Genomic DNA, 27,545 nt, shown 5'->3' on the forward strand with positions numbered 1-27,545 from the left:
ACGTGGACTTGGCGCGATTTTTTTTACAGTGAAACTGTTTTTCTTCGGATTTCTAATACAAGCAACGTCAATATTTACAAAGTAAAATGATCAATTTTAAACGCAACGCTAAAAATCAAACTGTAATTATTAACTTGCTTGAACTGGTAAAATGTATATTTTCAAAGTATAATTTTTACTGTTTCAAATGTTAAATTCTCCCCCCTTCTCTTTCATCTGAGTTCCCCTTCTCCTCATAATATCGACTATATATTGAAATGGCAATTTTTACTGTTTGAAACTGTAATTTTTGAAGATGAAAGAGTCGTTATTTACTATAGTGAAAGCAACTAATCACTTATTTTGGATATTAAATTATAAATTGTGGCTTTTATACTTTCTACATTAATTTCTGTAATATTTATATTTTTGCCATCCCGATGTCCGCTTTACTGTTTGAAACTATAAAAATTAACCGAAATCCGAGTGAATATTAGTTTACTTTTTTCCGTGCACCAATAATATTGTTGTATTTTTTTACATATCGACGGTCTAGTTAGCAATTGGTCTAACTCCTTATTTTGTAAAGGGTAATTTTTCAACATTTTAATCTAGCAACAGTCCAATTATAAATTATTTGAATGATCCAAACCAAAACATTATACCTCTATTAGATATTAAATGGTTTCTTTAAGTGATAATAAAATTTTCACAAATTGTTTCTTCAAACAAATGAATCGTTTATTTAAGAAACCCCACAAGTTATATGGAAATCCCATATGACTTATGGGGTTTCTCAAATAAACGATTCAAATGGAAGATTGTCTAAAATGGAGTTAAAAAATTTGTTAATTAGAACGTCGATATTTTTTTCATATCTTGCGATATTGAGGGATCTTGGTCATAAAGGAGATATTGTTCTAGTAATTTAGCTGAATTTCTTAAAAAGTTCGGAATGCATGATGCCACTTAATTGTTGTCGTTATTGAGAATAAGTATAATGCTATACAGAGTATTTTGCTTTAAATAAAAAGCTTGTAAGAATAAAAAGTCATACGTAAGCATAAACATTTATATTTACATCCACCAGAAAATTCAGTGGCATCTGATATTAGTCAGCGCGATAAAATAGAGCTCATGCGCACTGAGAATAAACTAACTCATACTGCAACTCTACAAAACAGAAACCAGCCGTCAGAACATTGTAAGTGACTCATTCGAGCAGTTATAAAGTGATTTTCATTTTAATCTAAGTAATATTCATAAAAAAAGTGAATCTGCTACTTATATTACCATTATTCAACAAGGAAAATGTCGGGCATTAAAGTCGGTGGTTGCTGTGGCCATGATTTAAGAACAGCGACTCTAGTTATTGGAATTCTATTTATCGTAAGTCTTATTTTGATCGAATGAATTGAATAAATTGAATAAATGTCTTGCAACGCTGACTTAAAAAGTATTTATTCAGGTTCTCAACATCGGAAACTTGATACGAACACCGATAGAATACACCCAAGCATGTAGCAGTGGTATGACATTTGAAGACAGTATCTTTTGTTCATGGACAAAAGATTCCTCGAACTTGGGATTAGCTATCAGCAGTTCTATTGTTGAAATTATTTTAGAGGCGCTTATGATCTATGGATCTGAAAAGGTAATTATTAAAATTGTTTATGCAATTAATAATAAATTACTTATCGCAATAGTTAGCGAATTATTTAGAGCGTCTATTTTTACTTCTTTGCTAATATAAGAGCTCAAGCTTAAAGTTTAAGTTTCTATTTCTTCTTACAATCAACAAGTTGATAATTAGTTTTTAGAACACAAAGAAAAAAAATTAATTGACTCACTAATTACTTATTTACTTTTTTTTTATCAAAATATTAATTAGTTAATGTAAATAGAGGATTATAAATAACTTATTAAATAGATCTAGTGCAATTGGATATATTTTTTGATCTCGTTACATATAATTGACGGCGTAACAATTGACCCGCAAATAGAAAATTTATTATTTTTTTATTCATTCCTGAGAATTATTAAACTATGAGTAAGTTATTTTTAGATATCCACCAAAAGTATTTTTTTTAAGAGGGGGTTTCACTCCCCTCTTCTAAACTATAAATAAATAAAATTATGCTTTATTAAATAATTACTTTTGTTAAATTGCGCTGTACTTTCTTAAATATTGACGTTTTTAAAGATATAAGCTCATCCTGATGTCACACTCATTAAGAGCTTTCATTTGAGTATCCACATCAATTTTTCATATATTTATATATATTGTATATATATACACTATATATAAATATATGAAAAATTGATGTGGGTACTCAAATGAAAGGTTTCGATGAGTGTAACATCGGGGTGAACTTGTATCTTTAAAAATGTCAATAGTTAATAAGATACAAGGTCGTTTTTTAATTATTGATATTTTTGAAGATATAAGCTCATCCTGATGTTACACTCATCAAGAGCTTTCATTTGAGTACCCACATGCATTTTTGATATATTTTTAATATTTATATATATATATATATATAATATATACAAATATATAAAATATATGAAAAATTGATGTGGGTATTCAAATAAAAGGTCTCGATGAGTGTAATCTCGGGTTGAACTTATATTTTAAAAAATGTTAATAGTTCACAAGATACAAGGTCATTTCTTAATTATTGATATTTTGAAGTTATAAGCTCATCCTGATGTTACACTCATCAAGAGCTTTCATTTGAGTACCCACATGCATTTTTGATATATTTTTCATATATACATATATATAATATATACAAATATATAAAATATATGAAAAATTGATGTGGGTATTCAAATAAAAGGTCTCGATGAGTGTAATCTCGGGTTGAACTTATATTTTAAAAAATGTTAATAGTTCACAAGATACAAGGTCATTTCTTAATTATTGATATTTTGAAGTTATAAGCTCATCCTGATGTTACACTCATCAAGAGCTTTCATTTGAGTACCCACATGCATTTTTGATATATTTTTCATATTTATATATATATAATATATAAATATATAAAATATATGAAAAATTAATGTGGGTATTCAAATGAAAGGTCTTGATAAGTGCAATCTCGGGTTAAACTTATATTTTAAAAAATGTTAATAGTTCACAAGATACAAGGTCATTTCTTAATTATTGAAATTTTCAAAGATGTAAGCTGATCCTGATATTACACTCATCAAGAGCTTTCATTTGAGTACCCACATGCATTTTTGATATATTTTTCATATATACATATATATAATATATACAAATATATAAAATATATGAAAAATTGATGTAGGTACTCAAATGAAAGGTCTTGATGAGTGTAACATCAGGATGAGCTTATATCTTCGAAAATGTCAATAGTTCACAAGACACAAAATTTTCCTTATTCTCTTATTAATATAGATTATCAAATAAATATTTTATTAAAATTTTTCTTGCTATTTTATTACCAAAATACCTTATTAATCCTTCATGTATATGAATCCTTAATCCATCCCAAAATAATTAATTTTTTTCATCAAAGATTAATTCTAGTATATTTAATATTTATACTTATCTATTTATAACTCTTGATTTTTAGCATAATATCTATGATGTTATTACAAAATAAATTTTCCAGGAAAAATACATGCTAATGCTACCATTGCTTGTAATCCATGCAATTGGACTAGGATTAACTTTTGGAGTTTTTTGGTTCATAATCACAGCAGTCGTTGATATTTCCATGGGAGCAAGAGTAATGATACTATTGATCGGTCATTTGATAATCGGTAAATTAAACTTCTTAAATATATATATATTTTTTTTTAATATAAGAGTCCTTTTTTTAACTCAATTGACTTAAATATTTGTAATTTCTTTTATTTAATAGCTATCGGTGTGTACTTATGGATGATTGTCTACAACAGATGCCAAGAAATCCGAAGAAATTCTTCAGTGGACCCCGAAAAACATCAACTTCCTCCCTATGAACAATTTGTACAGGATTATAAAGTTGCAATTTAATTATTTTTATTTTTTTTTTAAATAATCAGTAAAATTTATTATCATTAATAAATAATTAATCAATATTAATCAATATTATTTTTTAAACTTTTGTACATTAAAAGTTTTTTTCAATTTTAACAAATTTTTTTTCCTTACACCATTTTCCAAAAAAATTATTTTTTAAAATTTAGTATCACAAATTTTTGAATAAAAAAATTATTTTTCAAAAAAAAATAAAACAATTTTTTTTTAAATCTAAAAATTTTTTTTTTTTAATTTTTTTATCAAAAGCTCTGAAATTATTTAATATTAAAAAAATTTTTAATTTTATAATTATTATAAAATAATAAAAATTAAACAACTTTTTTTTTATCAATAAAGTTAAAAAAATTTTTTTTTTAATTTTTTTTATCAAAAGCTCTGAAATTATTTAATATTAAAAAAATTTTTAATTTTATAATTATTATAAAATATTAAAAATTAATTTATATTATTTTTAATATTATTAAATGTATGCACTATTAAACGGAAGAATATATAAATCATCCCGCGCGTAAATTAAATGTAAACAGATCACTGCTGACAAGGTCGTGACTGAGAAAAACGCTTGCGTCATCCGTCGGCTGATAATAAAAAAATCTATAATATTGTTAGTATAGTTTCAATATTAATATTTAATATAATTTCTACAATAAAATATTTTCCACAAAAAAATTAAAAAAAAAATTTTTAGAAAGAAAAAAAAATTTATTCTTGATAATAAAAAAAATCTATAATATTGTTAGTATAGTTTCAATAATAATATTTAATATAATTTCTACAATAAAATATTTTCCACAAAAAAATTAAAAAAAAAATTTTTAGAAAGAAAAAAAAATTTATTCTTGATAATAAAAAAATCTATAATATTGTTAGTATAGTTTCAATAATAATATTTAATATAATTTCTACAATAAAATATCTTCTTCCTATTTTCACAAAAAATAAAATTTTAGAAAAAAAAATTTATTCTCGTTAATTTTTGCTTAAAAATCAATCATTAAAATTTAAATCTACAATTTTAGAAAAAAAAATTTTTTTTTTTAATTTTACATCAAAATATATTTTAAATATATAAAATATATATAAAAATCGGCCAAAAGTTAGTTATTAAAAATATATATTTACAATAAATATTTTATAGATTTTTAATATATTTTTTTTACATTTTTTTTTCACCGGAGAAAGATTTAATTTTTATTCTATAATTTATTCTATAATTACATCGACTAAGATAACAAGCTGTTGAATAAAATTAAATTTTATTTGTACAGTGATAATGTGCAGCTTAAATTTTTTTATCGTAGAATTTCTTCTATTTAAAAATGATAAAAGAAAAAAAAATGTAGTTATAAAAAAGATGAATTTTAAATAAATTCTTTAGAAAATTTTAAGTTTTAAATAATTATCTCAATGTAATCAATAATATTGTACAAATACAAATGATAATTTTAATTAAAAGAAAATAGATATGAATGTTTATTAATATTGATGCCGCAGGTCATTATTTGCATTTACAAATAAAATTATGCAACATTAGTCTCCGCAATTTAATTTCTGTGTAGCTCATGCGCAGCAGAGCTCAGACGCGAGACATACTTTGAAGCGCAGATAGCTAATAATATTGTCAGTCAGCCGCATACGTTCGTTCTAAGCAATTTAATTTGTGAATTTTATCCAAATTTATTGTGAATTTTTAAAATAAAATTAAAAATGGCAATTAAAGTTCTGGAAAAGTGTTGTTGCTTTGATTTAAAGACTGCTGTGTTAATTATTGGAATTTTTTCTATTGTAAGTGATTAATAATTAATAGAATATTAAATTTTGTTGTTTTTTTATACGAAAATTGCGGATTTTTGCAGGTTGTTAGTGTGGGCGGATTAATAGAGGCGCCAGTAAGTTACAGCCAAGCATGTTCTGGTGGCGCAACGCCGCAAAATGACGCAAATTGTGCTGCGGCCAGTTCCAAATTGGGCGGATCGATAAGCAGTGAAGTTATTGGGATCATTTTGATGGGTCTTATGATTTACGGATCACAAAAGGTTACAGTTTTTGTATTTTAAACCTTTTTCACACAGAAAAAAAGGAGCCAAGAAAATATTTTTCTTCTTAATTATTTTCTTAAGCGAAAAAAATTTTTTTTTAACAAGAAATTTTACTTATTCTACCCAAAAAAAAAACAAATAAAATTATTTTTTTGGTTCAAGAATTTTTCTAAATTTTTTTTTCAGTGTAGCAAAAGACAAACTTTTAAAGAAAAAAATATTTTCATAAAAACAAAAATTCTTTATTGTCGAATAAATATTTTACTAAAATTTTTCTTGCTATTTTATCGTAAAAATATCTTATTAACCCTTCGTGTTATTTTTTTCGTGACAAAAAAAAACGAATAATTAAAAAGTTAATTCTACACAGAAAAAAAGGTTGACTTGAGCCAAGAAAATATTTTTCTTCCTAATTATTTTCTTGGATAACAAAAATTTTTTTTTGACGAAAAATTTCACTTATTCCATTAAAATTAATTCTCTTGCTTTAAAAAATATGTATCTTGACCCAAGAAAATTTATTTTCTTGTCAATTATTAAGATATATATATATATTTCATATTTATTTATACAACTATACAGAAAAAAAGGTTGACTTGAGCCAAGAAAATATTTTTCTACCTAATTATTTTTTTGAGCAAAAAAATTTTTTTTTTGATAAGAAATTTCACTTATTCCAATAAAATTAATTTTCTTGCTTTAAGAAATACGTATCTTGATCCAAGAAAATTTATTTAAGTCAAGAAAGTCTTGTTGTGAAGAGAAAATTCAGCCTCGAGCTCCAAAAAATTAAGTTCTTGATAGAAGTTAATTTTTTTGTCGAGAGAAAATTTCTCTCTTGCTCCAAAAAATTAAATATAAAGATAGAAGTTAATTTTCATTAATATTTTTATTGATTAACATGTCAATTGGGAAGATCAATATGTATAATTGCACGGTAAAATAATATAAAAAGGGTATCAAATATTCTCGAGAAAAATTTTCTCGAGATGAGAAAATTTTTTTCTCAGCTGAAGTAGGTGGCGCTGCTCCCCTAAAGTATCTAAAAATCTTGATCAAATATTAAAATTTATTGTATCAAGTATTTATGATAGAATTAAGAAAAAATGACTCACCAAAAATAGAATTTTTCGAAAAATTTTAACTTTGGCCAACACAACTTCGGTCTTCCTTCAAGCACCCGACAAATTTTCTTGAGCCAAGAATTTTGTTCTCCAGTCAAGAAAATTTTTTTTCTGTGTAGAGTTTGGAGGAATAGATGTTTGGATGTTGGATTGATGAGAAAAAATTGAAGGAATCCGTGAAAAATATTTTATAGTCTTCATGGTCTAGAATATATATGCCAAATGTTCTTCCGGAGTTTATTTTAAATTGCTTCAGTTAGGAGTTAAAAATACTATACGCTTATTCACGCTGGAATTTAGTAGATTAAAAACAAAATTACGATGTTTTATTGTACGGCTTGTGGGAGTATTGAATGTAGTGCATTCATTTAATATGATAAACTATTTTTGGGTATGGTGTAATATTTAAAGTATAAGTTTTTATACTTTAAATGTGGCTTTGAATTTTTATTTAGATCTTTGGTAATTGAGATTTTAAATTGAATTTAGGATACTTATTAAAAAATATATTATTTTTTTATCATAAATCTTTGCAGCTTCAATTCGAAATTTATTGTGATCATTTTTAACAATTAGTTTTTTATAAAACAACCTAAAAAATTGGTCCTACTTTAATTTGATATTTCAAACAATCTTAAATAATAATCTTATTATTAGGGATTAAAAAGCTTGATTAAATCTAAGCCCAATTCTTTGATCCAAATTTATAAATACATAAAATTTTGCTTTATTAAATAATGAATTTCATTAAATTGCACTGTACTTTTTTAACTATTGACGTTTTTAAAGATATAAGCTCATCCCGATGTTACATTCATCAAGAGCTTTCATTTAAGTACCTACATGCATTTTTGATATATTTTTCATATATACATATATATAATAAATATTTTAAAGATATAAGCTCATTTCGATGTTACACTCATCAAGAGCTTTCATTTGAGTACCCACATGCATTTTTATATATTTTTCATATATACATATATATAATATATATAAATATATAAAATATATGAAAAATTGATGTGGGTATTCAAATGAAAGGTCTTGATGAGTGTAACATCAGGATGAGCTTATATCTTTAAAAATGTCAATAGTTCACAAGATACAAGGTCATTTCTTAATTATTGACATTTTTAAAGATATAAGCTCATCCCGATGTTACACTCATCAAACGCTTTCATTTGAGTACTCTTGCATTTTTGATATATTTTCATGTATACATATATATATATATATATATATATATATATATATATATATAGCATATATATATATATATATATATATATATATATAATATATAAATATATGAAAAATTGATGTGGGTATTCAAATAAAAGGTCTCGATGAGTGTAACATCAGGATGAGCTTATATTTTTAAAAATGTCAATAGTTCACAAGATATAAGGTAATTTCTTAATTATGTATCTAGAGATAAAGCATTTTCGGAGCATTATTATTATTATTATTTAAGTTAAGTATAAACCTTTTTCTATTGAATTAGAATCTCCAATTGAAAGACTACTCAATTAACTGTGCAATTGAAAACTAAGGGACCTAATACTGATATACTATTATATTATTATTATACTACTATTTTATTATTACCAGCACCCTCAAGTGCACCTGTACTATTATTATTTTTAAAACCTCGTGGTTGTTAGGGGACAAAGTCCTACGATCAAATAATAAAGTATTACATTACATTATTATTATTGAACAAATCATAATTTTTTAATAATAATAAAAATTTTAAATTATTAACATCGTTATCAATATTATTAAATAAAAATTCAATTTTAAAAATAAAATATTTATTAATTAACAGGAAAGTTATGGATTAATGTTGCCAATAATTATCCTTCAAGCGATAGGAATCATCATTATATTCCTTTTCGTTTGGTACCTTACCATCGTCTTCTTTACGGTTTCCGTTGGAACCGGATTTCTATTCATGATTCTCGGCAATGCAATTGTCGGTAAGTTATGAGTCATAAAAATATTAACATTATTACTTTATAAGTAATTAAGTATCAACAATTAACAATTTTTCCTTTTGTTTTTTTTTTTTTTTTAGGTATTACTGTTTACTTTTGGCTAGTAATTTACAGCCGATGCCAAGAAATTAAAAACATGACATACACTTCGGCCAATACTGCATAAAAATTTTCTACCTAACAATATAGAATTATGTTAAGAATTTTATTACTCATATTTAATTTAATACTGATCTTTATTTTTGATATTATCAACTTTTAAACATGATTATCTTAATATACTTGGAACTGTTATCGCCACAATGATTAAGAATTTTTCAGAAAATTATTATGATGATTACCTATTCATTATAAATCTTTTGTTCGCTCAGCAGATTTTTACTTTATAATAATAATAATTATTTTTTTTTTTTAATTTAGAAGAATTTTAAAGACTTTTTTCTAAACTAAAAAATAAAAAATTTATTTTAAACAACCTTAATTACAAAAAATAACCTAAAGAACGAAGAAATATTCTTAGCATATCATCCAGTCGATAAAAAAAAAGTCTACTATGCCGACTGTTGAATGAAAAAGTGCTGTTATGATTATAATAACCTTAAAACAGTTATTAAAACTGTAAATAATAAATATTACAACTATTTTTCATTGTAAAAAAATTATAAGTATATTTATCTAACAGCAATTGATTTGCATTGATACACATGACATTAAATAACAGATTATATAATATATGTATACAATACTTAATATTTTTTTAAGATATACCAAATTTAGATTTTGTATTTTTTACAGATATAAATAAGTCTATGGGGATATTTATTATTATTATTGTAATAATAATTAACTAGCTTTAAAATTTAATGTCTTTAGCCTTGAGAGAAATCGTCTGTTTATTTAAATTCTTTACAGACTATTTTTATTACTACAATTTTTACTGTATTTACTGTAGTAAATTTATAATGGAAAAAAAACCAAACTATATTAAAAAATGTGATGTATGTCAAAAATTTTTGTATTTGTTTTGAATTTATATATTTTAATTTGAAAAAAAATGTTTTGAAATTTTGTATACTATTATTGAAAATTTTAAGAATATTCTAAACATATGAAAGTATTTACTGAAATAAATATATATTGTGAGTGGTTGAAAATAAATCATTAATTGAAAATGAAATCTGATTCCTTGTAAATGTATATTGTGTATTTTTTGTGGAAATATAATCAAAAAGTTTGGAAAATCCAAAAGTGCATGCCTCATAACGCTCATTCATTTTTTAAGAAAACAATTAATTGTGTAATTGATTAAAAAAAAAAAAAAAAAATTATAATTAAGTAATTTCTTGCAGAGTATTTTTTATTTTTTTTTTAAACATCGGCGCCCTTTTTTCTTGTCATATGCGCACGCAGTCTAAAAAAATCTAGCTTGATCAAGTGGCGCCATAGTTTTTACGTGACAAATAAGAAAAGTTCGTTTGGCTTTGTACGGTTGTATCGTAGTGAATTTTAATAAAAATTCAATTAAAAAAAAAATACGCAAACTAGGCCACTGATATGAAATACGGACCCAGTTCATCGAATTCTTAAACTAATAAAAAAGGTCCGGTCTTAAAATATCAATTTATTCGGGAGTAATCGTTGGTACATCCCAAATGGAGGGACATCCGGACGTCCACGTAAAATTTTTTTCAAAAAATTTTTTTTATTCAAAATAGCAACTTAAAATGATTTTAGAAAGTAAAAGATGGTTTAATTTAAGTGTTTTTTCGGTGTACATCTACTTATATTATTGTATAAGTGTAGTATTCTTGTGATAGAGGCATTTAAAGATCACAAAATTGCTTGAACTTGACGAGTCGAGTATAAAGCACAACCTCACGCGCTTCGCGCTATGAGGCGTGCAAAAGAACAAACTAAAAGTGATTTATGAATTTTTTTATCGTTGTTGGTAAAATTTAAAAATAAAAAAAAAATATCTTGATTAAAGAAAAATATTCTTGCTCCAAGAAAATTATTTTGAAGAGAACTAGTTGTCTTATTTCAAGAAATTCTTGTCTTAATTTAATGTTTCTAGGAGTGAGAGATCTAATCACTCCGATCGATAAAATTTTTACGAGGTTCAAGACTATATTATCTTCGATCGATACAAGTGAATTCTTTATTCAAAAACGATTCTCTTCAATAAAGAATAATTTTATTTCATTTAACAGGCGAGACCATCTTTTTCTCGTTTTGCTCTCACGGAGTTCAACGGAACTATCTCTGTCGCACTCCCAACAGCAGAGCAATCGCAGTTTCGATTGGTTTCACGAAACGAATGAAATTTTTGAAAAAAACGCTTTGTGGTGAAATAGTTTATTAAATTATCTATTATCTCTAAAAACGTTTTTTCAAAATTTCCATTCGTTTCGCTAAGCCGATTGAAACTGCAATCACTGGTCTTGGCTGTTAAAGAATTATTGATTGTTGATTCAAGAACATATTTTTTTATTTATAATGTTATAAGTTTAAGTGAGAAAAAAACTTTGAAGTTCAAAAATTTTTATTTCTCTATTTGCCGACAAAATATTTATTAATACAGCGAATAGCAAAAATATTAAAATTTTTATGCTTAAGAGCGGTTTATAGTTGATTTTCAAACGTGTTTTTCTCATGTATGTGATAAAATTTCGAAAAAAAACGCTTCGCTCTTCGATAGATAATTAAATTATCTATCGAAGAGCGAAGCGCTTTTTTGGAAAATTTTCATTTATTTATGCATAAAATGCGTTTTGAGATTCTATTTGTTGTACAAGTATGACAGAGATACTTTCGTTTGTCCAATAGAGGGCGAGAGAGAGAAAAAATGTAAACTCTTCTTTTAAAACAAGTAAAATAATATGTTAATTCTCGAGTAGCGCCATACTTGGAACAAGTCGGTAATATCTTGAACCAATTTTACCGTCTATCTTAATCCTCGAGAAAGAAATTCTTGGGCGACAGTTGTATATGGGTGATTCTCTGTAAAGACGTCTTAAATCTGTACAAAATTGTCCGACCAAATTATTATTGATTTTATTAGAAAAAAAATTAACAAGGGCTACAAAACTATCAGCTTAATCATAATAAATAAACAGCCGATTTAATTTTTGCTTTTTCGATATTTGTGTCTTTCGCTATATAACATGACAGGTGACTGTTTTTTTTTTTTTATCAAATTGAGAAAAATCAAGCAAACTATTTCAATGCATTCAACTTTTCAAGTTCTCAATCAATGTTTACATTAATTAGAATAATATTAAGACTTATGGATCGAATTTTATAAATAAATTATAAATAAAAATAGTTGCCAGGGGACTGATTTTTCAAGTGGCCCAGACACATATTTCCAGCACAAACGGTGCTTTGATACTAAATAAAATGCCGATAAAGCGCTAACAGCCCTATGGTTATTAACTCAAGGCTAGTTAGATCCTTATAAACCTTACAAAAGGTAAAATAACACGCTGGATTTTTTTTTTGGCTTTGAACTTCTGGCAGGCGGCTATTCTTAAAATGCCTGGGACAAACTTTGGTTTAATGAATTTAATGAAACAAATTAATTTTCGGTACTTTTTATTGAAGAAGATTGTTAGTTAACTAATTAAGTTTATAAACATTATGGCCCAAATTATATATTATGGACGAAAAACTTAAAATTTAATCTTAAAGTTTTAATTTTGAGAATGGGACAGCCCAGGGGACTGTTATTAATTTAAGGTGGTTTACCAATTTATAGCAAAAAAACCAAAATTTATTTCATTTTAGTTTTCAATGCTCCAAATAGAAATGTTTTTTCACTTTCGTAATAAATTTTTTTTAGTAACAAAATAACAATTTTTCTAATAAAAAAATGCCTGGGACAGCGAAAAACATCTTTACAGAGAATCACCCATATATCTTATTTTAAAACAACCAAGTTTCTTGATTCGAGAATCAATTTCTTAAGAGAATTTAATTACTTAAAACAACAATGACATTTTAAAGAAAACGTTTTTCTTTAATCAATTTATTTTTTTTATCAATGTCCAGCATTAATATATAGATTTCTTTTAATTATTTCTTGAAGTAACTTTATTCGGACACAACATAAAATTCTTCTATTATTAAAAATCAATTTTTTTCAACACATTTAGTTTGTAACCCATATTTATTATTAAATTTAAGAACATTTAGGACAGAGAATATTCAAATTTTGGACAAAATACTGAGACGCTTTTTGACCAAGTAATTTTTGAACAAAAAATCATTAAACTTGGCAGGAGTATGTTAATAATAAAAAAAATATAAATAAATAATAATAAAAAAATGATAAATAAATAGGCAGAGTTCGCGCGTAAAACTGCCTTATCTCCGGGCCCATCATATATTCAAGTAAATAAACTTTACTATAAAGAAATTACTCATAAACTTGCAACCAATATAATCTTTGAGATTGATTTAATTTTTTGGTTAATATTTACTTTAGTTTAGATTACTTATAAGACAGAATTATTAAAATGCAACTAGGTCTGAATAGAAAACTAATTATCAACAAAAAATTTCATTTACTATAGTAAAAGCCCCAATTATTGACGCGCTATAAGAGACAAAGTTATGATTTGATTTTTTAAGCAATCATAAATATCGTTGAAATAGTCTCTTAATGTTTTAACTAATCAATTTCTTTTTAAAATGATAAATCAGGTGATATTTACTAATTAATTTTAAATAATTAAATGAATAATCTGGATACACCAATTATTGACGGGTTAAAAACTGATTGATCTAAATATTGACTACCGTAACCCCCAATTATTGACGCCCCTACTGCGCATGCGTCGAATCATTTGGTTATATTTTTATTTATCAAAACTTGATATAAAGTAATCAATATTATTAAGGATTAGTAATAATAATTTCTATGAATGATTAACTATTATTAAAAATATAACAATTTATTTAAAAACTTATTTAACACCAAAACACGCCGAGTTATTTGACAGTTAAAGCCTTGTATATAATCGCGTAACGTATTTTTATACTTAAAAAGAAGCGTCATAGCGCTGTTGACTGGCTGTCAATATGGAGTTCACCATAAAAATTATGAACTAGTTATTGACTCCCATTATTTAAATATTATAAAGCACAATTAATTTCGATTATTCAATTTTATAAATATTTCATGTACTGTTAAAAAAAAAAAAAAATAGGTCATATAACTACATGAAAAAATTAATTTAAACTTAGTTAAAAAATCCGAACAAAACAGTTTCACTGTAAAAAATCGCGCCAAGTCCACGTTCATAAGACTATTAAGAAAAAATTTGTTTTTCTTTACAAAAATATATATAAATAAAAAATCCAAATAACCGATATGATTGTTTATGATTTTCGGAAATTAAAAAATTTTGTTATAAATTTAAAAATTAAAAAGTTTGGAACATTTAGTGTGCGCGGTTTGCAAAATTTGAAAAATTGAAATACACAATGACGCACACCAAGTACGTTCCAAAATTTTTTCTTAATTTTAACAAAATTTATAACAAAACCTTTCCGAAATCTGGTTCATTTGAATTTAAACACATATTTTGTAAAGAAAAAACAAAAAATTTCTTAAATCTTATAATTGTTTGTTTCAGCGAAACTCATCGGCACTTGTAATTATAATAAAATTTACAATTGGTACCAACTTAATTAAATCTCGCGTTGGTTGCATTTTTTATAGCAAACTATCATGAAACTACAGTTTATGTAAAAATAATTCCAGCGCACCTAGCGGGTGTAGATGCAAGCTGTGAAATATCTATTTTTAACTGTAGTTTCCCATCTAACTCGAAGGATTACTATGCATTCTCGAATTATTTAGTCTGTGGCAGAATCACTTTGCCCATCGAAAAAAAGTCAGGATCGAAATTTTTGCGTTGCTATAGTTTGTGCTGATTAAATTTAATAATTTCAAGTAGATTAATTGTTATAAGTGAATATAATTAATTAACAACAACGTCAAATAAAAGTATGAATTACTGTTATAATATACAATTTAGGAAAAAAAAAAGTACCGTAGAATTAAATAAAATTTTGCAACCTCAAAATACCGTTCTGCTACAGTAAAAAGCACAGTCGGTAGTCTGGCGCTCCGTTTACAGCAGATTTGAACGGAACTTAGCGCCAGATTCTACCGAATCTGTGGATGCTTTTCTAACCAAAGTTGTTAAGAAAATAGGCAGCTTGTAAGCTGATTTGATGAACTGGTGGTAACTTTATTTTTTAATAATTAATATTTAATATTTTGAACTGAAAGTGATTTTTTTTCAATTTTTAATTAATTAGAATTTAATAAAAATTTATTTGATCGTTATTCTTATTACAGATAATTTAATATATTTAAAAGATAATTTAGGGTGTCAATATTTAGACCCCGTCAATAATTGGGGCTTTTACCTTATAGTAAATAAACTATAGTTTAATTTTTTTGAACAGTGTTGGGAGTATTGACAGTCAGCCTGATAATCTTCAGTGCATTTTATGTGTTTCAAATAAACAATCCGATACATTCAATTGGCATTTGTTATCACTAGTCCAAACTGAATTACCGACAACAGACTGTATTACATGCTCTTAATTGCCATAGATCAATAATTGTATTTGCAAAAAAATATGCAACTCCAGTCCACACCATGAGTATCAAGCTCATGCGCAACCGATGCGAATCTTATTGCGAACTTGAGATAAATAATAATATCAGTCTGCAGCATAAGTTCAGCCTGATCATTGTAATTCCTATAAGAGATTTCTAACTTTAATAAAAAATTAAAATGGCGATTAAGATTCTAGAAAAGTGTTGTTGCTTTGATTTAAAAACGGGTGTGCTAGTTATCGGAATTTTATCCATTGTAAGTAATTAATGGATAATTAAGGAATATTTAATACTTGCTGCAATAATTTTTTATACTAAAATTATTGATTTTCACAGGCTGTTAGTATCGGTGGATTAATAGAGGCGCCTATAAGTTATAGCCAGGCGTGTTCGGGTACTCGAACGCCAGATAATGACGAGGAATGTGCTGCGGCTAGTTCAACATTGGGTGGATCAATAAGCAGTGAAGTTATTGGGATCATTTTGATGGGTCTTATGATCTATGGATCACAAAGAGTATATAAAGATCACAATATTTAGATAATTTAGTCAGAGGCTTTAAAAATTTAATAAAATTTCCATAATAATCAACAGGAAAGTTATCGATTAATGTTGCCAATTATTATCCTTCAAGCGATAGGAATATTTCTTATATTTCTCTTTGTATGGTACCTAACTATCATCTTCTTCATAGTTTCCTTCGGAAGCGGATTGCTTTTTATGATTCTTGGTAATGGAATTGTTGGTAAGTAATGTGTCGTAATAACATCTAATCTTTTGCGAAATTAACATAATTAATTAACAACTAGCAACCTTGCAGTCACTATGTGACTGCTGTGACTTGTGCACGGAAAAAAGTAAACTCTAATAAATAACAGTCGATTTATAATAAGTAATGTTCAACTGCTAAAAATTACCATTTCAAACAGTAAAATCGTGATTTTACTATTCACTTTATAATATTTACAATTTAAACGTTACAATTTACTCTTTACATGGAAGAAAATACTATTTCAAACAGTAATATTCGCTGTGTAAAAGTCTAAAATATTTAAGTATCATAATTAAGAATTCAGCCTGATATTTATCATTTCGCACCTAAAAAATGATCTTATGATATGTAAAAAATATAAATTAAAGTTAGTAAATTTCTAATACAAGCAACGTCAATATGTACAAAGTAAAATGGTAAATTTTAAACGCAACGCTGAAAATCAAACTGTAATTATTGACTTGCTTGGACTAGTAAAATGTATATTTTAAAAGTACAATTTTTACTGTTTCAAATGTTAAATTCTCCCAGAGTAAGACCCCCTTCTCTTTCATCTGAGTTCCCCTTCTCCTCATAATATGGACTATATATTGAAATGGCAATATTTACTGTTTGAAACTGTAATTTTTTAAGATGAAAGAGTCGTTATTTACTATAGTGACAGCTACTAATCACTTATTTTGGATATTAAATTATAAAATTGTGGCTTTTATACTTTCTACATTAAGTTCTGTAATATTTATGTTTTTGCCATCCCGATGTCCGCTTTACTGTTTAAAACTATAAAAATTAACCGGAATCCGAGTGAATATTACAGTTTACTTTTTTCCGTGTGAACTATAAATATATAAAATTTTGTTTTATTAAATAATGACTTTTGTTAAATTGCAACGTACTTTCTTAAATATTGACGTTTTTAAAGATATAAGCTCATCTTGATGTTACACTCATCAAGAGCTTTTATTTGAATACCCATATGCATTTTTATATATTTTTCATATATACATATAAAAAAAATTAATTACGAAAGTAAAAAAACATTTCTATTTGAAGCATTGAAAACTAAAATGAAATAAATTTTGGTTTTTTTGCTATAAATTGGTAAACCACCTTAAATTAATAACAGTCCCCTGAGCTGCCCCATTCTCAAAATTAAAACTTTAAGATTAAATTTTAAGTTATTCGTCCATAATATTCTCCATAACTCTCATATTCATTATAAGTTTAACTGAAAAATATATACCTGCGCCAGACAATAAGAAGGGTCGAATATGGTATGAGGGTACAATAATTCTTGTCCTCGAGTTATTGTAAACTGTACATCGATTCGAGCTCTGTTGGCCCACCGGAAGAATAGTCATGTTGTTGTCCTTGAACCTATGTTAGTCCCACCACTTTTTCAGAAGCTTGACTATAGCAGTTAGTTTCTGAATTTCGATACGAACAGACGTATTTGTGCAGTGAAATTTACTTTAAAAATTGTTTTATAATTTATAAAATGTCATCAAGCGAAGCCAGTTCTTCTCATGGAGATGAAAACACTCCTGAATCATCCTTACATAGTGATTTATCGAAGCAACGGCTAAAAGATGGAGTAGTGTATTATGAAGGTTTACTTCTTGAAAGTGATTTAATTGCAAAAACATCTTCTGACACTCTATCTGAAGATGCTATGTTGATTGGTAGAGAATTATATGATAATACGTTAGATATGTTAAATAAAAAAAAGTTCGTAAGCGATCAAGAATTGATTCATGCTCAAGAAGAATGCCCAGACGGAAATTTTGAAGCAGTAGAAGATAATTCAGTTGATGACTATGTTCCAGATGAAAAAAAAAAAACAAAAAATGATGGATTATATTCCTCTGGAATATAAAATTAAAGTTTTAAACATAGCAAAAGCTCACCCTTCATGGAAACTAGAGACATTACAAAAAAATGGATGTAGTCATTTGAAGAGAATGGATCATTTGAAAGTATGGGAAAAAGATGTTGAACATGGTGGAACTAAATTTGATAAATATCATGTGATTGATTCTTGGACGTATGACCGCTTCGTCGAGGCAAGACAAAATTATCAACAAGTGACTACACGAAATTTGCAGCAATGGGCTTTAGCTGCAGCCAGCCAGTTTCCTAATCTTCAATTTACAGCGTCCGACCCATGGGTAAAAAAATTTAAACAAAGACACAACATTCGTCAACGCAAAATTACAAAATTTGTAACAGACAAAGAAGTTCACACCATGTCAGAAATTATCGCCTCTGCAGAAATGTTTCGCATTCAAACAAAACAATTGATATCTAACTTCGATAGTGACTTCGTTATTAATACAGATCAAACAGGTATATAAATTTTCTAACGGTAAACTAATTATTTTTTATTCCATTATTAAATTTAATCGAAGTTAATCATTAGATTTTTTAAAATTCATATTTTCAGGATGTCAATACCAATCAACGTTTAATAGGACACTGACGGAAAAAGGAAGCAAAACAATGTTTGCAAAAGTACAAGACATGACCAAGGTCTCACACTCATATACTGCACAATATAGCATAACATTATCTGGAAAATTACTACCACATGTTTTTATTTGTTTGCAAGAGTCTACAGGTGATTTTGGGCCAAGAATAAAGAAAAACGTAGAAGAATATTTAAAAAAATACAAAAATGTTATTGTCACATCATCAAAATCAGGAAAACTGACAACTACTCTCTATAAAAATTTTCTAGAGAAATGTTTAATGCCATATGTTCAAAAAAATAAATTTCTTTTAATTATTGACTCGTGGACAGGACAAGTGAAGCCAGAATTATATGATGAAATATTTCAGGATGATAAAAAATGCCTACATGCACATTTAAAGTTATACCTCCAAAATGTACTCCGTTAGTTCAACCATGTGATGTCTATTTCTATAGACAAGTGAAAAATTTTATCAAACGATTGCAAAGTACCGCTGAACTTCTAGACAAGAATTATGAAATTCATTCCCGAGAGGATTGCATAAAAATTCATTCGATTATTCATCACCAATTGTCAGCGCCAATATTTCGAGACATGATGGAATATGCCTGGTTCGCCAGCGGGCTTTGTGACACAAGAAACATTTTTACTAATGTCAATGATGGGTGTTTCTCATTAGACCGTTTAAAAATACCGTGTCATTGTAAAAAAGCAGCATTTATTTGTTGTTCTTGGTGTAGAAAAACTTTTTGTTTTGAATGTTTTTATCATAAGTATCACTCAGGATCATGTAATAATATCTCATAATACGTAATTATAAAATATTGCTTTAATTAATTAAAAAAATGTATAATTTTCCATTTAATTTTCGACTTATTATTTGTTTGTACCACCGCAGATAATTTATAGAAATGAAGTTTAAAATTAAAAAATTTTTTATTAAAGAATAATTTAATGTATCAATTATTTACCTATTAATATATTATAGTGCTGGGTAAACTTTGAGTGCGTTTTTCTCAGCCATTTTTGAGTATTGCACTTTAGTATTTCAGAGGTAGTATACCCACATAGTGTACTACCACTACGTCAAAGATTATCAAAATCGGTTTCCCCAAGGTCGTATCCTCCCCTTGTCAGTCCCCTGGCAACTATTTTAATTTATAATTTATTTATAAAATTGGATCCATAAGTCTTAATATTATTCTAATTAATGTAAACATTGATTGAGAACTTGAAAAGTTTAATGCATTGAAATAGTTTGCTTGATTTTTCTCAGTTTGATAAAAAAAAACAGTCACCTGTCATGTTATATGGCAAAAGACACACAAATGTCGAAAAAGCAAAAATTAAATCGGCTGTTTATTTATTATGATTAAGCTGATAGTTTTGTAGCCCTTGTTGATTTTTTTTCTAATAAAATCAATAATAATTTGGTCGGACAATTTTGTACAGATTTAAGACGTCCTTACAGAGAATCACCCATATATATATATATATATATATATATATATATATATATATATATATATATATATATATATATATATATATATATATATATCGGAAAAGCATTATTAGGGGCGTTAGTACAGTCCATTGGATTCTTTTATTCAATTATTTATCAATTTAGAATAATTAAAATATAACACTGATCTAAATTTTGAAATATAATGTACGCTAACTTGTATAAACAATATTACGATTAATTATCCAAATATAATTAATATACAAGGTAAAAGCGCTAGGGAATGAGACCGAGAACGAATCCGGGGTCAGCAGGATATATTCGATGTCTTTACTTGATCAATGCTCATCGAGAACTACTCGTCTCAGTACCCTAAGTACTTCTTCTCTCAAAAAATATTTCGACAGCCCTCATTGTCTGTCGATATCTTTAACTGTATACTTTTTACTTCTATCCTGTGACCTCGGCTACGTTTGGTGACCATTGTCACTCCGGACTCAAGCCCATTGCCATAACCATAAGAATTATAATCGGCTTAAGTTATAAATAATTATTAAATATTCTATGCTTTACAATTTTGCTTAAAACTAACAGACAAACTAAAATATTGTATAAAATATTATAAAATATTGTAATAAAGTATTTCCGACACGGCCAACCTGACGATCACACGTCCTCGGGTGCATATCTAAATATTTTATTACAAGCCATGTCATATTTTTTTGAAGATATAACTTTTCTTTGTTTAGAGGCTAATTCAAGTGACAAAAACTTTCGATTATCAAATCAAATAAAATTAGTTTTTTTGAGGATGCCTTTTCAAAATTTCTATCATTGTCTATTCCAACGATAACATGCAAGCTATATTCACTACCACCCCAGGTATAGACCCTTAGCACTCACAATGGTCTGCAACTGTATACTTCATACAGCAAAACTGTGTACCCACATAGTAATCCAACTATGTACACCTCAAGCCCATTGCCATAACCATAAAATTATAATCGGCTTAAGTTATAAATAATTATTGAATATTCTATGCTTTACAATTTTGCTTAAAACTAACAGACAAACTAAAATATTGGGAATTTCCCTATCTATAGGAAAACCCAGCTCGATATTATCTCCGACATATATATATATATATGAAAAATTGATGTGGGTACTCAAATGAAAGGTCTCGATGAGTGTAACATCAGGATGAGCTTATATCTATAAAAATGTCAATATTTCACAAGATAAAATGTTATTTCGTTATTATTAAAACTTTTCTTATTCTCTTAATAATATAGATTAATAAATTATTGACTTTTTTTAGGTATTGCTGTCTACTTCTGGCTAGTTATTTACAGCCGCTGTCAAGAAATAAAAAATATGGCTTATACTGCAGCAGATATTGCATAAGCTTTTTACACTTAATAAGATTTGATTATTTTTTTTGTGTTTATGTCTATGAAATACTATAAAAAAGTAATTTTTCTATAAACTGAGCAGAAAATGTAATTAACGAAATGTCAATTATAAAAAATTGCAAAACGAAAATCTGAGCGATGAAGAAATATTCCTAAGGTGCCAAATAGTTGGTAAGAGAAACATCTAACATGCCGACTGTCGAATGAAACAATAATAAAACTCTTATTAATTTATATAACCTTAGCAACAGTTACTATAACTGACAAACTTTGTGACTATATTTTATACATTTTTTTTTTATAAATAAAACAGCGCTTTAAATTTTTGATCAATTAGTTCGCACAGAAAAACATGACAATAATAATAATAATAATAATAATAATAATAATAATAATAATGGATTATATATACAATATTTTATATTGATTTAAATTTAAATATGAATACACTTTTATAGTTTGTATATTTTACAGCTATAAATAAGTTGATAAGAACATTACTAATATTATTATTAAATAACTGATTAAATGGCCTTGAAATTAAGCGCCAGCTTTGAAAGTAATCGCCCGTTTATTTTTAAACTGTTTTACAAAATATTTTTATGACCAAAGTGTTTACTGTAGTAAAAAAAAAAATGAAAATTAAATTACTTCTACGATGTTACTTACTTTAGAATAATTTTCTCAATTTAAAATATGAAATATGTAATGTATTATATAAAAAATTGAAACAATAGTTTCAAGTTTAAATATTTCAATTAAAACAGCTGTTACAAATCTTATATATGCTATATTAAAAATTAACTCAATGAAAGTATTTACTGTAATAAATAAATATATATTGTAAAAATTAAGAACAAAATATTAATTAAAATTAAATTTCGAAAATTTGTTCGAGTGTTAAAGTATACTATGTATTTTGTCGAAATATAATTTCAAGAAATAAATATAAAATGTGTTTGGAATTTTTCAATCCTGTTTGTAAAATTAACACCTAAAATTTGGGATATTTTCTTTTAATTTATAAGAAATTTTTTTTTACACAGTAATCGTTAATTTTATAAAAGTTTTTTTCAAACAATCTGACATTAAAATTTACTACCGTACGTTTTTCATTTAAAGGAGTAAAAAATATATTTTATTAAAAATTAAAAATAAATTAAACCAACAATAATATTTAGCCATTTGACGAATTTTTATAGAAAATTTTTTTTACTCAAAGTAAATTCTAATTTATGCGCAATAACGCGAATTTAACTGCTTGGGAGTCTAAACCTCTTGTGAGAAGGAAAAGAAACACTCGCCATCTAGCGGCAAATTTGAAAAGCTTTGTTAAAAAAATAATTTTTATAAAATCAAAAACTTTTTGTTATTTAATTTATTGACATATTCTAAAATAAAAATAATAATAATTTGAAACGAAAAAAAAATTTTTTTTTAATTTTCGAAAATAATTTTTTTTTTTCCCAATTTTGACAAAATGAAATTTTTAACTCTCACAAGAAATTTTCTTTGGATTATCTTTAAATTAATTTTTACATTTTATAAGTAATTACACAGTAAAAAATTTCGCGTCAAAAAATTTTTATGTTAAATATTTAACACTTTTTTGTGTTGATTTAACAGAATAAATATTACAATTTACACATAAAAGTATTAAATGTTTAACACAAAATTTTCTGACACAATGAAGAAAAATTTTTTACTCCGTACGCAAAATATTAACCATCACAAAACCTAAGACCCTCAAAAATACACCATAATTTTTCTGTTTACATTTCATTCTGTCTCTCTCAGTTTATATTCAACTAAAAACTAAAATAAACCTCTTGCGCATGAGCACTAACCGATTCTTCAAACTGCTGCCCATCGAAAACAAAGATTAGACCAAAGACCTAGCCAGTCAAAACTTAAACCTTAATACTACGCATTATATATCTTTCGACAGCTGTATATATAGTTATATATTACCGGTCGTATGTGCGTTCGTAGTTGACCTACTAAACTATTTTTGCTATAAATTTTATTAAATAAATTTTACTTTTAATTATTAATACAAAAAGGTTCATTGAAGAGCAAGAATGCTTTTAAAAAATTGTTGTTTGTGCATAAGTTTAAGAGTAGGAGTTCTCGCGGCATGTGTTTTCAGTATTGTAAGTAAATGTAAAAAATTACTTTTAAAATTTCCAAATTTTTGAAAACTAATCTTGAAATATTTTTTGACTTGTTTAGGTCGTGTCTATTGTTGCGCTATTAAGCGCGCCAATCACCTATGGCTATGATTGTCAGGGTGTGAAGCACACGGATAACTACCCGACTTGCGAATGGGCGGATGTAAAATTAGGGTTGACTGTTGTTATTAGTATAATTAATATGATGATCAAAGCTCTTGTTATTTGCGCATCACAACAGGTAAGCTAGCAAGTATTTATAAGTATTAGTATTTAAACTAGCAATCTTGCAGTCACTATGTGACTGCCTTGATTTGTAAAATATAAATAAGTAAAATTTTGCTTTATTAAGGAAGTTCGAGCGAATCTAATGTAAAAAATAATTTCCAACTTTGAGCTTTGAAATTAAATATACGTATAAATAAATACGTAATTTATCTAATCCCAAAATTTAAAAAAGATTCACCGTTTAGTTACTTAGATATTAAATTTTAAAAATCACATATTTTATCTCCTTATACACGGGCTCTTATGGCGGACAAACGTTTTGTCGAGACTTTAATTATTTTTGTCAATATTAACCTCCCAACTTTAACGGATAAAAAACTATACACAAGAAACTTGGATTATTGCAAAATATAAAAACAATTTAATAATAATACATTACCGATATAATTTTTAAAATATTTAAAGTTAAATTTTATGTTTGTAACTGGTTTATCGTCAGCCATTTATTCGAATAAAAATTTGACAACATCGCGTCAGCAGCTGAGAAAAAACAAAAGGATAAAAATATAGTTACAGAGAAAGAAATGTTTAACTCACACACTCATCCACGTCTCTGTTATGGGTATAATAAAGCGCGCTGTTGCCAAATCTGTTTATTTATTCCGGCAATTAATAAATACCAAAGTCATTTTATTACTTTACTTTATTAAATAAGTAAAAATTATCAATTATTAAATTATTTAAATTATTTTAAATTTAAATAAAGAATTTTGACGGATATTGAGAAAACTAAAATTAAAAAAAAATTTTAACACTATTTTGACTCATTAGTTACGCTCGAACTTCCTTAAATAATGAATTTTGTTAAATTGCACTGTATTTTCTTAAATATTGACGTTTTTAAAGGTATAAGCTCATCTTGATATTACACTCATCAAGAGCTTTCATTTGAGTACCCACAAGCATTTTTGATATATTTTTCATATATATATATATATATACATATATATAGTATATATTTTAAAAATATAAGCTCATTCCGATGTTACAATTATCAAGAGCTTTCATTTGAGTACCCACATGCATTTTTTATATATTTTTCATATATAAATATATATAAATATATGAAATATATGAAAAATTGATGTGGGTACTCAAATTAAAGGTCTGGATGAGTGTAATGTCGAGATGAGCTTATATCTTAAAAAATGTCAATAGTTCACAAGATACAAGGTCATTTCTTAATTATTGATATTTTTAAAGATTTAAGCTCATCCTGATGTTACACTCATCAAAAGCTTTTATTTGAGTACCCACTTGCATTTTTGATATATTTTTCACATATACATATATATATAATATATATAAATATATGAAATATTGAAGATATAAGCTCATCTTGATGTTACACTCATCAAGAGCTTTCATTTGAGTACCCACTTGCATTTTTGATATATTTTTCATATATACATATGTATAATATATATAAATATATGAAATATATGAAAAATTGATGTGGGTACTCAAATGAAAGGTCTCGATGAGTGTAACATCGGGATGAGCTTATATCTTTAAAAATGTCAATAGTTTACGAGATACAAGGTCATTTCTTAATTATGTATCTAGAGATAGAGCATTTTTTAATGCAGCCTAAATATTTATCATCATAAATTGACTATTGGTAAGAATCGTATGAAATCTTGAAAAGGCACAACTCCAGGTCATTTTTTGGGAAATTAATTCTTAATAATATAGATTATTTAAATTATAAAAGAAGAAATATTTAGAAAAAAATTAAATATTAATTATTTTTTTCAGAATCTACACGAATTATTGCTAAAAACAATTATTATAGACATCTTTCTTTGGGGAGGTTGTATAACATATATCGTGTACTCGATAGCTATCATTTTATTGACAAATCTAAAACATCAACTACTTTGCCTTGCTGTTGTAGGTCCAATTATGGGTGAGTTTTAATAATATATATCATAATAATTAAAAAAAAAATTTCTTTGCTCTAAACTAAAATTCTTAATTTTATTTATAAATTATCAAAATTATTTTTTTTTTCAGCACTTTGTACATACATGTGGATAATTTTCTTCAGCCGCTATCAAGAAATAAGAAAATTGCAGTATGGAAGTAAAATGAAAATACTAGAAACTTAATTTATAAATATAGTGTTCATAATTTTCTGAGTGACTTTAAAGACACCATAATAATAATAATAATTATTATTATTAAAGTGAAAATTTTTTTAATTAATTTTCTAGTTCCTAAAAAAAATATTAAAAAAGACAAAAAATTTTTTTAAGAAACTTAAAAAGAAAAAAAATCAAAACTTATTTTTATTTGAAACTCAGGTATTAATCATTAGTACTACAGTGTTCAATTAAATTTAATACAATAGTATTAAATCATTTTGTTTAATTAATAATTGTAATTATTAATAATTAATAATTAAAAAAATAATAATAATAATACTCAATAAGTAAAAAATGTATTTTTTTACCAAGTAATTTTATTTAAAAAAAATTTACTGTATAAAAATAATATTTATAAATAAAAAATAATTAAATAATTTATTTTAGTGTTAAAAAAAAATTCATTTCCAATTTTTTGCATACAGAAAAAAGTTTTCTTAATTCAAGAATTTTTCTCTTGATTTAAATTAATTTTTTTAGAGTGTAATAATTAATAATTAATTTAATAAAATTATTTTTGTTGATTTTTTTAACTTCCGAATCAAATAAAATAACACCACAGTGATGTAAATTAAAATGAAGCTTTCATATTTGAATAATTCATATAATAATTATCAAAAGTGTGATACTGATTGTGAAACTGATTATAACAATGACCCTCAAGCATATGTTAGCCTCAAAAATAAAAAAATAATGACATCACGGGTTTTTTGTCCCTGAGGCATGGATCTTCGGATGTATAATATACATAGAAGTTTAGAAGTATGTGTAAATATATAGTTAGTATGTGACAATACTAAACATAAGCATAGAAAATAAAAAGGCCTGAACGTAATTCCAACAGCTGGTGTTATACTCGGAACTCAGAACCGGGAGTATCTATAATTTTATTTTTATAAATTTGTGTTAAAATTTGAACCATAGAAGAAAAGTAATTTAAAAAAAATTTTAAATAAGGAAGTTAAAATGTTTTTTTAATAATT

At 25.9% G+C, this 27,545-nt stretch overlaps 4 protein-coding genes across 7 annotated transcripts; all 4 read left to right on the forward strand.

Annotated features, from left to right (window-relative positions):
• Positions 1-1,151: 1,151 nt before the first annotated feature.
• Positions 1,152-4,071, forward strand: LOC123270333. Its single transcript, XM_044736332.1, has 4 exons — positions 1,152-1,368; positions 1,448-1,633; positions 3,624-3,774; positions 3,876-4,071. Exons 1-4 carry the CDS (start codon positions 1,291-1,293, stop codon positions 4,007-4,009), a joined length of 549 nt encoding a protein of 182 aa, XP_044592267.1. The 5' UTR covers positions 1,152-1,290; the 3' UTR covers positions 4,010-4,071.
• A 1,515-nt stretch (positions 4,072-5,586) lies between these two features.
• Positions 5,587-21,971, forward strand: LOC123270334. Of its 3 annotated transcripts, none has more exons than XM_044736335.1 (4): positions 5,587-5,821; positions 16,173-16,352; positions 16,431-16,581; positions 21,863-21,971. In XM_044736335.1, exons 1-4 carry the CDS (start codon positions 5,744-5,746, stop codon positions 21,946-21,948), a joined length of 495 nt encoding a protein of 164 aa, XP_044592270.1. In that variant the 5' UTR covers positions 5,587-5,743; the 3' UTR covers positions 21,949-21,971. The 3 variants fall into 3 exon arrangements, with proteins under 3 accessions (XP_044592270.1, XP_044592268.1, XP_044592269.1); XM_044736333.1 differs by lacking the exons at positions 16,173-16,352; positions 16,431-16,581; positions 21,863-21,971 and adding exons at positions 5,893-6,072; positions 9,031-9,181; positions 9,280-9,618 and having other exon boundaries at positions 5,606-5,821; XM_044736334.1 differs by lacking the exon at positions 5,587-5,821 and adding an exon at positions 15,875-16,092.
• LOC123270329 lies at positions 17,725-19,711 on the forward strand. Of its 2 annotated transcripts, none has more exons than XM_044736328.1 (2): positions 17,725-18,954; positions 19,028-19,711. In XM_044736328.1, exons 1-2 carry the CDS (start codon positions 18,420-18,422, stop codon positions 19,504-19,506), a joined length of 1,014 nt encoding a protein of 337 aa, XP_044592263.1. In that variant the 5' UTR covers positions 17,725-18,419; the 3' UTR covers positions 19,507-19,711. The 2 variants fall into 2 exon arrangements, with proteins under 2 accessions (XP_044592263.1, XP_044592264.1); XM_044736329.1 differs by having other exon boundaries at positions 19,052-19,711.
• A 1,878-nt stretch (positions 21,972-23,849) lies between the features above and the next one.
• LOC123270566 lies at positions 23,850-26,574 on the forward strand. The gene is made up of 4 exons (XM_044736683.1): positions 23,850-24,109; positions 24,189-24,368; positions 26,174-26,324; positions 26,432-26,574. Exons 1-4 carry the CDS (start codon positions 24,038-24,040, stop codon positions 26,524-26,526), a joined length of 498 nt encoding a protein of 165 aa, XP_044592618.1. The 5' UTR covers positions 23,850-24,037; the 3' UTR covers positions 26,527-26,574.
• The last annotated feature ends 971 nt before the right edge of the window (positions 26,575-27,545 follow it).

This window comes from Cotesia glomerata, linkage group LG8 (genome assembly GCF_020080835.1).
Source record: "Cotesia glomerata isolate CgM1 linkage group LG8, MPM_Cglom_v2.3, whole genome shotgun sequence".
Lineage (NCBI taxonomy): Eukaryota > Metazoa > Arthropoda > Insecta > Hymenoptera > Braconidae > Cotesia > Cotesia glomerata.